This window comes from Theropithecus gelada, chromosome 15 (assembly GCF_003255815.1).
Source record: "Theropithecus gelada isolate Dixy chromosome 15, Tgel_1.0, whole genome shotgun sequence".
NCBI classification, from domain to species: Eukaryota; Metazoa; Chordata; class Mammalia; order Primates; family Cercopithecidae; genus Theropithecus; species Theropithecus gelada.
In genome coordinates this window covers 20,309,317-20,323,643 of record NC_037683.1, presented here as the reverse complement: position 1 = coordinate 20,323,643, position 14,327 = coordinate 20,309,317, and the positions used below count along the sequence as shown (strand labels likewise).

The 14,327-nt window shown below is 43.5% G+C and overlaps 1 protein-coding gene across 4 annotated transcripts in view; it reads right to left on the bottom strand.

Moving 5' to 3' along the window:
* CDK5RAP2 (CDK5 regulatory subunit associated protein 2) overlaps positions 1-14,327 on the bottom strand; it is a 185,775-nt gene that overhangs the window by 138,991 nt on the left and 32,457 nt on the right. For all 4 annotated transcript variants that reach the window (XM_025359182.1, XM_025359184.1, XM_025359185.1 and 1 more), the window contains exons 5-7: positions 12,100-12,176; positions 5,445-5,568; positions 2,772-2,926 (exon numbers count right to left, since the gene is read on the bottom strand). In XM_025359182.1, coding sequence (XP_025214967.1) covers positions 2,772-2,926; positions 5,445-5,568; positions 12,100-12,176 — 356 coding nt within the window. The remainder of the gene's footprint in view (positions 1-2,771; positions 2,927-5,444; positions 5,569-12,099; positions 12,177-14,327) is intronic.

The window sequence follows — 14,327 nt, the reverse complement described above, 5'->3', positions numbered from 1 at the left end:
AGGACCAGCCTGGCCAACATGGTGAAACCCTGTCTCCACTAAAAATACAAAAATTAGCCAGGCTTTTTTGGTGGCGGGCAACTGTAATCCCAGCTGCTCGGGAGGCTGAGGTAAGAGAATCACCTGAACCTGGGAAGCAGAGGTTGCAGTGAGCCGAGATCACACCACTGCACTCCAGCCTGGAGGACAGAGTTAAGACTCCATCTTAAAAAACAAAACAAAACAACAAAAAAAACACCTGGGCAAGGGTGTGTCACTGTAGCCGTTCCCCTCATCCCCCAAATCCAATCAGTCACCAAGTCCTTCAAGCCCATCATGTCTACCCTACCTTCTGGCCTGTTTTCCTCCATTCCCAGCTCTGTCACGTCCACCTTGATCACCATCAGCTCTTTCCAGGATTTCTGCATCAGCCTGAGAACTAGTCTTCTACCCAGCCCCAGCACCAATCCATTCCCTCAGGGCAGCCAGAAAGATCTTTCTAAATTTAAATCTGATCTTGTCATTCCCCGAAGCCCCACCTTGAACTCTTCGGTGGCTTCTTGTATGCCTTTAGGATAAAACTCAAATTCTTCAATAAGGTCCATGTCACCCCCCAGCTTCCCTCTCCTCACCTCTTCCCCACTCCTTTCCAGAACACAGCACTCAGGCCAGGCTATGCACCCTCCTGTGCCTGGATCCTGCCGTGTTCCTTCTTGCCTCAGGACTTTCAGTCGCACTGTTCCTTTACTTCCCTTTCTTTGTCCAAGTAGTTCTTCCTCATCCCAGTACTTCTCCCAGGAAACTTTTCCTAATCCCTCTAAACTGAATTCGATAAAATTTGTTAACCCAGCATTGATCCTACTTAGCCCTTATCATCTTGCTCCTCCCTCTACCCCTCCCACCCTGCTGGATGATAAGCTTCAACTCAAACAATGAGATTCCTGGGGAGAGGAACCCAGGCTGTATTACTCCCTCTTACATTCTCATCACCACTGTGCTGAGTGGAAGATGCTCAGGAAATATTTGTTGAACAAAAGGCATAAAGATCCAATAGAACCAATGAACTGACTGCTCAGCATCTGTCAGGCCCCTCAGAGGGCCTTTTCTATTCACTCTGTCCCAGGACCTCTTTTCAAACCTATCCCAAACCCTCTCCTTCCCCTTCACAGGCGCCAGGAATTCTGCCAGTCGTTTCTTCTTTGGTGGCTGCTCACAAATTCTATTCCCTGGGTCCCCTACTCCCAGTTTAACTGCTCCAGACCTGTAGCTCCCAAGGAAGACAAACCCATAAGCCTTCTAAGGGCTTCACTGCTGATGGGTTGGCAGAGATACAAGGGAACACAGAAATGGTTCTGTGGAATTCTTAGTCTAGTGGCTCCATGGGTGGTGCCTGGAAAGGGCAGTATTCTGGGGGGAGGCTCAGTAGGAGGGCACATCCCAGGGAAGTTTCTCTTCCTAGCCATGAAGTCAAGAAAAACACAAGGTCTCAAATGGGTAAACTGAGATGATACATATTCACTCCACTGAGGTCCATGGGGAACCCAGTTTCCTCACTCACCCTGAAATTATTAATCATAAAACTTTCATTTTCCAGATCAAAGCTAAGAAAAGATCGCAGAGCACCAAATAAATGCTCGCACCTCCAAATGCTGAAGCTAGGGCACTTACATGGAGGCATGGGCTCTCCCTCTGGGTCTATTTACTTCTCTTTTACAGATAATCCCATCCCAAGGATTAGGATTTGCTCATCTGATTTTCCAAGCAGCAGACTCCAATCTCCACAGGTAGTACCAAGGCAGAAGTAAAAGCAGACAACAGTTGAGAAACCAGGCAGTTAGGCCAAGCACCTAAACAACACAGTAGTGTTCGTCAATGCAGGGGGAAGGCACCAAATGACCAAGAAAACAGAGCCAGTCAGTATCCTCTGAAACAGATCATTTGCTTTAGAACAATTTCTATCAAATTCCAAGCTCAGCTCTTCAACAGATAGGTCACAGGTTAGCCAGCAGTTGGACTTAGATTTAGTTAACCTTCCACTTAGTGACTGCCAAAATAAGGCAAGAGTATCAAAATGTAAGGTTTATGGTAAGCAATAAAATCAGCTTTCTCCTGACAAGTTTTTACCAAAAGTTTGGTTGCAAAATACGATGGGCACAAAGGATTGCCTAAAGGCCATATCAACTATCCAATAGACTAGAAGGCATCCATTTTATCATGGATCATCAAAGAGCTCTGTATTTGGTCAACACGGTTTTATTTTTGACACCTTGCCCTGTACTAATTTGTGCCATGGGCTGCATTAAAAGATATGATGGAAAATAAGTCACATGGAATTCACTGGTATTTCTTGTGGGGGCAGTCACTCACTGTTCACTTTCGGAAGAACCACAAGAGAAATTTCCTCTGATTGTGCCAAGTAAAACCGGACTTCTCCTGAGTTACTATCTTGTTTTACCTCATTTGCAATGTGAATCTTGTCTCTACCCTTTTTCCTTTGACTTCCAGGAAGCTTACGGGCAAAATCAAATGCTAACTTTAGTATCTGAGTAGAACTTTTCAGCATGAATGTCTATCAGTAGACTATCTCTGACCTCATATGACTATGCTATTCCTTTTCTCTTCCTCCTGATTTTCTCCGTAGTTTTCTTTCTATCTAACTGTGTTGGACTTGTTCCCGTTAGTCACTCAAGTCCTGTGGGAAACACGGGGAGAAGGGAGGGATAAAAGGGAAGAAAAGGGAACACGCTGCCAGATAATGTGATGTCAGGGTATGACAGGGACAAGAGCCAGACCTGTCTTTCTCATCCAGGACCAGAGCCATTGCCAAGTCCCCCTTGTGCATCTTCTTCATCTCTGAAAGTTTGCTTTCCAAACTCAACCGAAGAGCCTTCTCCGTTTCTGTCCCTGCAAAGGCCTTTTCCAGTTCTGCTTGGGCGGCTTTCACATCCTAGAGTTAAATTAAATGCATTTGATGCAATTTTTCAATACAATTGGGAACATTTTGAAAGGAAATTGGATTAAAATATAAATATTTATGACTTTTTCTCCAGCACATTTCCCCTCCCTGAATTGTACTATACATGGAGAGAATCGGTAATAAATACACTTGCCAGCCATTTTTCCCTCTTGTATCCTGAAGCGCAATAGGCATTTCCAACGGAAAAGACTCAACTCTGTAAGAACTGTATTTTTGGTTTTGAAAAATCAGATCAATATTTACAGCTTCAAGAAGAACAAGGAGAAATGCTCCTCTCAATACTAAACATACATAAATTCCAAAGAGTCACCATAATTTCCATACAAATTCATCCCACACACCCCCACCGCCCTATTTTTTTAAGATAATGACTGAACAATTCTAAAGTACATTTTCTATATCTCCAAGGTGATTTAGGTGGTACAAAAAAAAAAAACAACTGTATGTTCTTCCCAAGAGGTCAGAGAAGCCAATGAGGAAATTATGTAAATCATGCAGGCAGTGTCTGTGTTAGGGAAAAAGGCCCTGGTGTTCATGAAAGTGACCTGGGAGTGGATATGAATCTCCAACTACTCACACCAACTGCCTCCAATTACATCACAAAGATAAACACCAAAGAGAATTGGGTTCAAAAACCAGCTCTCCCACATACTTGCTGTGTGATCTCAGGTAGTTGTTAAACCTCTCCGAGCCTGAGCTTCCCAATCGATAAAATAGGGATAACCACCGTCCCATCAAAGAGCTGTCGTGAGTCACTGTCAAACGCTTGTTCCATCACAGGAAGCTCAGAAAAAAATGTTGGCTCCCTCCTCCCTGCCCTTGCCCTCCACAGTGCCGCCCCCACCACTATCTCCTCACGGGGCTTCCTGTCACTCTCAATGAAAGCTGAAAAAAATCATGTATCATATTCTTAGACAACAACAAAGCCTGTTATTTACTAAATGCCAGGCTCTGAGCAAGGAGCTTCATTCGTATTATCTCCCATCTGCATCCAACCCTAAAAAGTTATATCCCAACACAGTAGAGTATAGCAGTTTAGAATGCAGATCTGAAGCCAGACTACCTGATATTTACTGCCTGTGTGCCCCTAAGCAAGTGACTTAGCCACTCTGTGCCTGTTTCATCATCTGTTTAAAAAAAAGAAAGAAAGAAAGAAAAAGGATGACAGAAGTATTCACCTCACAGAGGTTTATTGAAAAGATTACCTTCATGTCTATAAAGAGCTTAGGAGGATGTCTCACACAATGAAATGGTAAGCCCAAAATAAATTGTTAATACTACAGTTATTATTACAATTACCGCTGCAAACCAGGTATCACTGTCCTTATTTTACAGATGATGAAGCAGAGGCTCAGAGTAAGCAAATACCTTATCCTGGGTGACAAGGCTAGTAAGTGACAGAGGAGAGATTTGTCACCCCAACACACGGGAAAGCACTTACAGGGAAAAAAAAAATGACCCAGTAAGTTAGATCTCATAATTACACTTTAGCTAAAATTCAGAATTTGTGATCAGGAGAACCTTCTTGTGGTTCTAGTTCTACCACTTCTGACCTATACTAAGTTTCTAACCCTCTCCAAGCCTGTTTAAAACACAGGTATTGTGGGCCTAATAGCTACATTTCCCCAAAAGGACAATTTAAGGGCTGATGTGAACATCATAAATGGAAAATTGTAAACTGCAAAAACAGTGCCTGCTCTTTGTATCCAGAAGTGCTTCTGGTGCCATTTCTCTCTATATCTAAAAAGAACCAGTTTCGGGTAGAGAAACTGTGATAAAACAACAGATATCAAAGACCAAGAATTAAATAGTGTTACTTAATACTAGCTTAAAATAGATAAGGAGACAGGATTTTTTAGCCAGGAAACATCCTGACTCCCATCACAGTGATAGGAAATACCTAACTGAGAATAAATAGAAGGAGAAGTGACATGCAGTGCCTAATAGAGAAAAGACATTCTATGAGCACTGGCAGGATGGTTGGAGGGAAGCCGGATACCAGGTACCAGAGCTGGATGGACACGTGGTAGCCTAAAGGTCAGAGTCTGGTTCCAGGCTTAACTAATGTGAGGTAAGTCATTTCCCTTCTCTGGCCTTCAGCTTCCACATCTTTAAAATAATGGAGCTAAACTAGACAATAAGCAGAGTGCTGCTGTAGAAAGAGCATGGGCTTTAAAATCAGCATAGTTAAACCCAGGATTAAACCTATTAGTATTAGGTTAGGCCTATTAAATGAGTTAGTACTTCTCTCTGTATTTCAGTGACCTTACACAGAAATGAAGACCACAATGGCCAGTTTGCAGGGTAAAGGTGTTATAAACTATACATGTAAAATGCCTGAAATGGGGCTACAATCCAGGAGATGCTCAATAAGGGTGGCTGTTGTTTCTCCTGAAACTGACGGTTTACGAAAAAGGAAACGAAACTGTGCCCACCTGTTATTAACCCACTGTAAGAAATACACTGCCCTCAGGATTTCCAGACTTGCCTTTTCTAAAAGGAGTATTCTTTTGGTTAGGAGATCTTCCACCTGCTGCACCTTCTTTCGAGCATCTTCTTTTACCCGCTGGATTTCAGAGCCACCAGCTTCAGCTAAGCTCTCAACTGCTTTGCTGCAAAAAGAGGCACGGGGTAAAACATGCAAGGGTGATAGTCTGATGGTCATTTCACAGCCCCAGAGAGACAAGGAATATCTGTTAGTCATTTCTCCCACAGACCTGTGCTGAGCTTCTTTTTCTTTAGCTTAATATTTATCATTCAAAAACGCAAATAAGAAAAAAGTAAGAATCATCCATAATCTTGTCACTCAGGATAACTAAGTCAACATTTTAGCATATAGCCTTTCAGACGTTTTCTACAAAAAAGAACCATTTGGTACACATCAGTGAATTGATTTTGTTACTTAATATACCATAAACATCCTTTTGTGTCAATAAAGTCTATATCATCATTTTTAAAGGCTGTATATTAACTCAATGTATGAAATGTACTATAGTTTACTAAATCAATTCTCTATTTTTAAAACATTTAAATTGTTTCTCATTTAACACATTGTATCCAACGATACTCACAAAGTTCTGAGAACAGTGCCTGGTACAAAGTAAGTATTCAATAAATGTTGGTGAAATTGTTTACTGTAATAAGCAATGTTATGATAAAAGAATCCTTGTATGTCTACTATCCAGCTATCCAGTGACTTCTAGAAAGGGAATAGCTGGGTCACAGGGTAAGCCCACTGCTAAGATTCTGGATAGCTACTGCCAAATTTCCCACCAGGGGGCTTCCAACAAAGTATACTTCCACCAGTGGTGCAAGGAGGGCAGAGAGCTGGTCTGACAAACCAACGTGCAAAGGAGCAGTATGCAACGAAAATAAATCTGCGGGAGTAAGGGTCTGCATACTTCATCTTCTGCCAACTGAAGGGAAAAGCATTTTAAATGCATCAGGATCAATCTGTTCACACACTAGCTACCACTTAGGGTATGAAGAGGGGAGGTTACACAAGCAACCTGTACTCTGTGTTACTCTAACATAAAACACAGAGTAAGCACTGCTAGAGCACCATGGAATATTCTCTCCACATGACGGGCAGTGGTGGGAATGGCACGCCCAAATCAGACGCAGGACTACAACCACCGATGCCAGAAGATAAACAGTGTCGGACATGACTGTATGAGCAGTCCTCATCAGATTTCTAAAATGATTGCAGGTTTCCAGAAGGCAGAATAATAAAGGAAATGCTTCCACCTAAGGCTGGTTTCTCAGAAAAACTGCAACAGAACAAATCTATTCACCACCAGCTTCCCGTGCCCTACTTTAAAGATATATAAAATTTTTCCAACTGAGAGCCATGTGATCAGATACTCACATGTACAAGCCATGTGAATTTTTTTACTGAGAACAATGGAAAGTCAAGAGGACCATACTTGTTGTCCAAGTCTCAAACATGAGTCGCCTGAAAATAAAGACTTTATTAGTATCTTTTTTCTTTTCACCAATAAAGCTTCAGAAGGCCCCAGTGTCATATCATTTTAATGGAATTCAATGTGAACAACTGGAAAGAAAGAACATGGGCTCTGAAGCTGCACAGATCTGCTTCTAAATTTTTACTCTATTATATCCTCAGTGTGACTCTGGGTGAATTATATAGCCTCACTAAATTACCTCTCACACCTCAGTTTCCTCATGTGAAAAATGAGATGATTACCTCTCAGAATTAATGTGCTCACATATGTAGGCCTGTTCCTCTCTGATCGGAGTGCTCTGCACGCTAGCCCTTGGCCTCTGAGGCCCACACAGTGCTGGCTCCTGCTGAGCTGCTGTGAGAGGCCTCATTCTACCCTCTGCTGGGGTCTCTGCTGGCCACAGCCAAGGTGCCCATTTCCATTTCCTGATTCATGCCATTGAATGCCATCACCCCCCACTCCTGGGGCTCATTTTTGGATCGCTGTCTTGAATTCACAGTGATTCACAATCATTTCTATCACTCCTTGAGGAGCATTATACACGGCCGAAAGAATTCTGGACGAGAAGCCCTGCCTTCCCAGGCCTTGGATACAGGATTTCTCCAGCAATGAATTTCTGCTACCTGCTCACCAAGGTTTGAGGCCTGGGCTTTACAGAGCCTCCTCTATAAAACAGATCGCCTCTGCTACCCCTTTCCCTTACCCCTCCACGCTGTCTCCCTCCTATCAGCCCAGGTCTAACCTTTGTGTTTTGCTGTCTGAATCACATACATTGTCAAGAAGCTGACTATAATTTTTAACAAGTACTATGATTACTCAGTTTGTCTGAGTTTGAGTTATACCAGTAAAATATATTCCCAATAATAAATGTTCCAACTTTTCATTTATCATCTTTGTGTTTTACAGTTTCTGTGGCAATAAAATTTATACTCAGTAGTATGGTACAATTTTCCTCTACTAATGGAATTATTATTTTTGTTTGTGTTTTAAAGCTACAGAGATAAAATTTACTCGCAACAATATGACTGCTTTCGTTTTTAATGTCCCCTTATTGTAACTGATAAATATAACAGTGGAAAACCAGCCAACAAATGTTTATTTCACAGCAAGGCACAGCGCGCTCTGGAGCCAGAGCAGCCGCTACACGTTTCCCCACTCCTCGAACCTCGGTTTTCTCTCCACTCAAATGGGAATACTGGCTGCCCACATAATTGATCAAATGCAATAAAGCCTGTCAAGTGCCAGACGCAGGATGTCTGCGTCTCAATAAGTGTTAGCTCCCTCCCTCGACCCTTTCTTTCCTTGCAGAATCAGGGCTAACACACAAGCTGGAGAGCAAGACCTGAGGAGAGGAAGGGCTGAGAGAAACTGGTTTCATCTAGCTTTCCACCCAATACAAGAAAGTCAGACTCTATAAATGCCAGCCTCACTACCCTTTCAATCCTCCACATTTCCCCTGGATTCTTTTCATTCTAATTATGGTTCTTCAGGTAAAAGCAGGGGCTTTTCCTGTGGCAGATGTCATATCCTGTCCCCATGCCCCACCAAAAATCATAACACTGAAAAGGGGAGTCAAGGGTATTATATTAACATAGATATTTTCCATCAGCAAGTATCCACCATAGACATACTGCTGCATGCTAGAAAGCTAGGGTTAAAGAGAAAAGCACGACCAGGCATGGTGGCTCACGCCTGTAATCCCAGCAACTTTGGGAGGCCAATGCGGGTGGATTACCTGAGGTCAGGAGTTTGAGACCAGTCTGGCCAACATGGTGAAACCCTGTCTCTACTAAAAATACAAAAATTTGCCAAGCATTGTGGCGTATGCCTGTAGTCCCAGATACTCAGGAAGCTGAGGCAGAAGAATCGCTTGAACCCGGGTTGCAGTGAGCCGAGATTGTACCACTGCACTCCAGCCTGGGCAACAGAGCGAGACTCCATCTCAAAAAAAAAAATTAGAGATAGGCACACCTAGCAGTTCCATGGTAGATACTGTCATTGAACAGATACATAGATATTGTGTATATACCAATATACAATTATCTACATACAAAAATTTAAAAAGAACATGGAACCTAGTACTGAACTAGAAGTCAGGGACTTGAGTTCTAATAGCAGATGTGACCTTCCCGGCTGGGAGTCATGGCCCTTCCCTTTTCCTGGCCTATAGTCTCTCCTCTATGAAATGAGGGTATTCTTCAAGACTTTCCCAGCTCCCAGAACAATGATGGAATGTAGATGGAAAGTGTTTTATAAACTAACAACTGTTATGCATAGAGTATTATCATTCTGTACCAGCGAAGTCCGTTAAGAGACGGACGCAGGCTAGAGGAAGCCATGCATGGTTCCAGATCTGAGGCTTTACAAAGGGCTGAGCAATGGAAGGCATTTGGGCTGGGAGGAAATGAGAGGGGAGGAGGTCTGCTGGAGCAGAGTTAGAGCAGCAAAAGCAAGAACATTTTAGCATCCATGAACTGTGTCTGGGATAGAGCTGGTAGACAGGAAGCTGGAGCAGTTTAAGAATGTTCATTGCGAACATTCTTAACAGAGCTCATGACCTTAACCCCAGACAGAAATCATCCATGACATCTCCCTTCCCATCCATCACCAAGGCCTGTTGATTCTGCTTCCCAAATGTCTGATTCACCCAGCTACTCTGTCACTCGCCTCTCACCTCAACCACTGGACTAGCTTCCTGACTGGTCTCCCAGCTTCCACTCGTGCTCTCTCCACAATCCACTTCCCACCCAGCATCCAGAATGACCTTTTCAAAAACAGAACTCTGATTGTGTCACTCGCTTAAAACCTACGACTGCTTTCCATGTGATTTTAGGATAAAGACCAAAATCTCTAGTGTTCTAGACTTCTCATATTCCCTCAGACCTATACATTCTCTTCTCTTTGAACAGTTTCTCTACCCATTCACCTTGTTAATTCCTACTTGTCTTTCAGATCTCATTTCAAATGCCACCTCCTCAGGGACACCTTTCCTGCTATACAGCCACATCTATATATTTACTCCCCTACCTGGCTGGGCACAGCGGCTCACCCCTGTAATCCCCGTACTTTGAGAGGCTGAGATGGGTGGATCACGTGAGGCCAGGGGTTCAAGACCAGCCTGGCCAAGATGGTGAAACCCCATCTCTACTAAAAATACGAAAGTTAGCTGAGCATGGCGGCACATGCCTGTAATCCCAGCTACTCGGGAGGCTGAGGCAGGAGAATCGCCTGGACCCAGGAGGCGGGGGTTGCAGCGAGCTGAGATCACGCCACTGCACTCCAGCCTGGCAGAGTGAAACTCCGTCTCAAAAAATAATAATAATATATATTTACTCCCCTACCTATAAATTCTCATAGCTCTCTTTATTTTACTTCATAGCTCTTTCCCCAACTTTTGTTTATATATTTATTACTCCAAGTATTTTATCACCATCACTCCCACTAGAATGTGAGCCTCATGCATCTGATTGCATCACCACTACATCCCCAAGAACCTAGTCCACTGCAGCACACAAGAGCCACTTAATACATATTTCTGAATAAATGAATAAAGCTAGTCAGACCACACAAGCCTGAGCCGTTTGGGAAATATACACATATAAAGATGTGCACAAGCCTCCAAAATACTCAATCCCATGTTTTGCTATTGAGGAGGATATGCAAGCCTTTGTGAGCTGAGGTTGCCATGTGTATGAGCTTAACTAAAAACTAGTCCAAGCCAAGACCTGCAGCAGGCAGGGCACTGAGTATGAGACAGACCAAATTCCATTACTGATCTTCAGGTTTGATAAAGTAGATTTGCCTCCCTGCCCAGGAAATAATGTACTTCAAAAAACAACAACAACATTAACAACAACTTGTTAATCTGGTGATATTTATTACTTCATTCACTTATTCATTCAGAAAATACCAAGTGTGCAAGTTCAGCATAACCCGGAGAAGCAGCCTACGCCTGGCATCCTGTAGTCTGCTGAAAGCCAACAGCAGGCCAGCTTCCAGCTGCTGGACCCGGTGGCAATGAAGGGAATTATACTGGCCTGGCCCAGAGCAGTGCAGCCGTGCCCTAAACCAAGAACTCCATGGTCCTGGCCTACCACACCCAGCAGGAACTCTACTGTCAGAACAAATGAAGCATTTCCACATAAGCTTCTGGCTGGGATCCTCAGTGAGGCAGCCCCGGGAAGTCTTATTCCACTGTCACAGAACAAAACTTAGCACACTTTGGTGTCGCCACTTTACCCACAACACCCTCTACCACTGTACCTTCCTGGCATGTTATTTTTCACAGGTGTGATGAACAGCTCACCAGTCTCTGATGGGCTCTTCGAGTAGAGGGGTGGAGGGCTGTCTCTTTTCAGATCTTTGGGCAGATGTTAGATTCGAAATACTTGTGTATTTCACAAGTTATTATGTAATAAATGTTTATGAATGAGTGAATAATCAACTGATTCACAGACTGTATTTGCTGAACTGTGCTTGTTGTTCAATATTTGAATAAATGAAAATACTAGTTTTCAAATGTTTTTTAAGGAGTAGAAACTCTTTCAAGCAAAATATTATGAGGGTCCCTAGTACATTTAACAGATATTAAAGGAAAAAAAAGAAAAAGACAGTTACTCTGGCTGAAGCCCCATCCTCTGTCTCCCTGCCTCACCCACCAGGACCCCTTCAAATCACCCCAGGCTTTTACAACAATAAGAATGAACTACTGATATAACTAACAACACAGATCAATCTCACAAATACATTGTTGAGGAAACAAGCCAGACACAAAAGAAAACCTACTATGTAATTCCTTGTATATACAGTTTAAAAACAGGCAGAACTAACAGTGGTCAGAACGGTAGTTATCTTTAGGGGAGAAAGGTGAGTTCTGAGACCACAAAGAGGGCTTTTGCGGGGGCTGGTATGTTCTCTTTCCTGATCTGGATGGTAGTTCCACGGGTGTGTTTGCTTGTGAACATTCACGCTGTACACTTAAGATCTGTTCATTTTTCTATAATCATGGTATCTCTTAAAAGCTTGCTGAAAAGTAAATAATTAAGTAAAAACAAAAACCTCTTTGGAGTCCTCAGACTCCAGATGGAAATCAATTGTCTTAGAAAAGTGGATGGCTCTATTTCACTGACCAACCCAGTGTGGGCGACTTGCAGGCTTTCGAAAGATGACGGTACTCACGAGGCTTTGATGAGCAGCCGCTCTCTCTCCTGGAGTTCCCGCTTCAGACTTTCTACTTCCACCTTGAGCTCAATGTTCTACAAGACAAGATTAAGAAAGAAAAGAAACAACGTAAAATACAGGACCTATGAATGTCAACAATGGGGAAACTGCTTCCAGCACAGACTGACTACAGGATGCTTGTAATAGGCAGATGTTAGATTCAAAAACCCTCATTAGCCTCAGGGCACAGGGAAAAGGGAATTATTAAACACTGGTGGTCTCAAAAGAAAGACCTGGATTTCGCGAGACTTGGAGCAATTATGTAAATGCTCCAAGCTCCTAACAGCCAGAGCATTCAAATATCAAGGCATAAATGTCATACAAGGAAGGCTGATTTAAAAATTGTATGCCCTCCGCCAAGCAAATTTACAAGCAATTCTGCGGTGTGTTCTTCCCATTCCAAAGCAATTACTGGTGGTTGTTTACAATCACACATGTGGTGGCTGTAGCAGTGGGAACGTGTTACAGCTTAAAAAAATAAAATAAAACATGTGGATGGAAAACAGGAGGACACATCATGGCATGTGTCATTTCAATATAAGATTTCAGGGTTCTCACTTACAAAAAAAGCTACAACCACATGGGGCAAGCTGTCTATAAGGACAACCACAATGTTCTCCAACCAAATGTCTTCCTCTTAACTGAGTGGAACAAAGGGAGTCACACACAGCCTTGGGCTTACAACTCACGTGAGAATCCAAGACAGAATCCAGGGCAAATGGAATTCAATATGAGACAGTGGAACAGTGGCAGGCTTCTAAAACTTATGCACAAATGTATCCCAGACAGAATATTAGATGAACTCATGTAGTAGATGGGGGTTTGGGTGCATAGTTTGTGGAAGACTGCTGTAAATCTACAATTTCTTGGAAATCTCCCTTTGGTTTTTTGTTTATTTATTTAGAGGCAGAGTCTTGCTCTGCTGTTGCCCAGCCTGAAGTGCAGTGGTGCTATCATAGCTCACTGCAGGCCTCAAACTCCTGGGCTTGAGGGATCCTCCCACCTCAACCTCCTGAGTAGCTGGGACTATAGGCGTGCACTCCCTTGCCGGTTTTTTTGTTCTGTTTTGTTGTGTTTTGTTTTTACAGATGGGGTCTTGCCATATTGCCCCGGCTGATCTTGAACTTCTGGCTTCAAATGATACTCCTGCTTCAGCCTCCCAAAGCACTGGGTTTACAGCTCCTCTTTTATTTTAATAATCCATGCCAATTTTATGTTGTACTCCATAATACATGTGTTTTTCATTTTTCGTTTTTTTGAGATGAAGTCTTGCTCTTGCCATCCAGGCTGGAGTGCAGTGGTGCGATCTCAGCTCACTGCAACCTCCACCTCCCAGGTTCAAGTGATCCTCCTGCCTCAGCCTCCGAGTAGCTAGGATTATAGTAGGCACCTGCCACCACACCCGGCTAATTTTTTGTATTTTTAGTTGAGATGGGGTTTCACCATGTTGGCCAGCTGGTCTTGAACTCCTGACCTCAAGTGATCTGCCCGCCTTGGCCTCTCAAAGTGCTGGGATTACAGGTGTGAGCTACCGCATCCAGCCACATGTGTATTATTTAAACAAAAATATTTCCAGGCCAGGCACAGCGGTTCGCACCTATAATCCTAGCAGTTTGGGAGGCAGACGGATCACTGGAGGTCAGGAGTTCGAGACCAGCCTGGCCAACATAGCGAAACCGTCTCAACTAAAAATACAAAAATTAGCCAGGAGTGGTGGCGCATGCCTGTAGTCCCAGGTATTTGGGAGGCTGAGGCAGAAGAATCGCCTGAACCTAAGAGGCAGAGGTTGCAGTGAGCCAAGATTGTACCACTGCACTCCAGCCTAGGTGACAGAGCGAGACTCTCTCGAAAAAAAAAAAAAAAAAAAAATCATTTCCGGCAGGGCGCGGTGGCTCAAGCCTGTAATCCCAGCACTTTGGGAGGCCGAGATGGGAGGATCACGAGGTCAGGAGATCGAGACCATCCTGGCTAACACGGTGAAACCCCGTCTCTACTAAAAAATACAAAAAACTAGCCGGGCGAGGTGGCGGGCGCCTGTAGTCCCAGTTACTCGGGAGGCTGAGGCAGGAGAATGGCGTGAACCCAAGAGGAGGAGCTTGCAGTGAGCTGAGATCTGGCCACTGCACTCCAGCCTGGGCCACAGAGCCAGACTCTGTCTCAAAAAAAAAAAAAAAAAAAAAAAAATC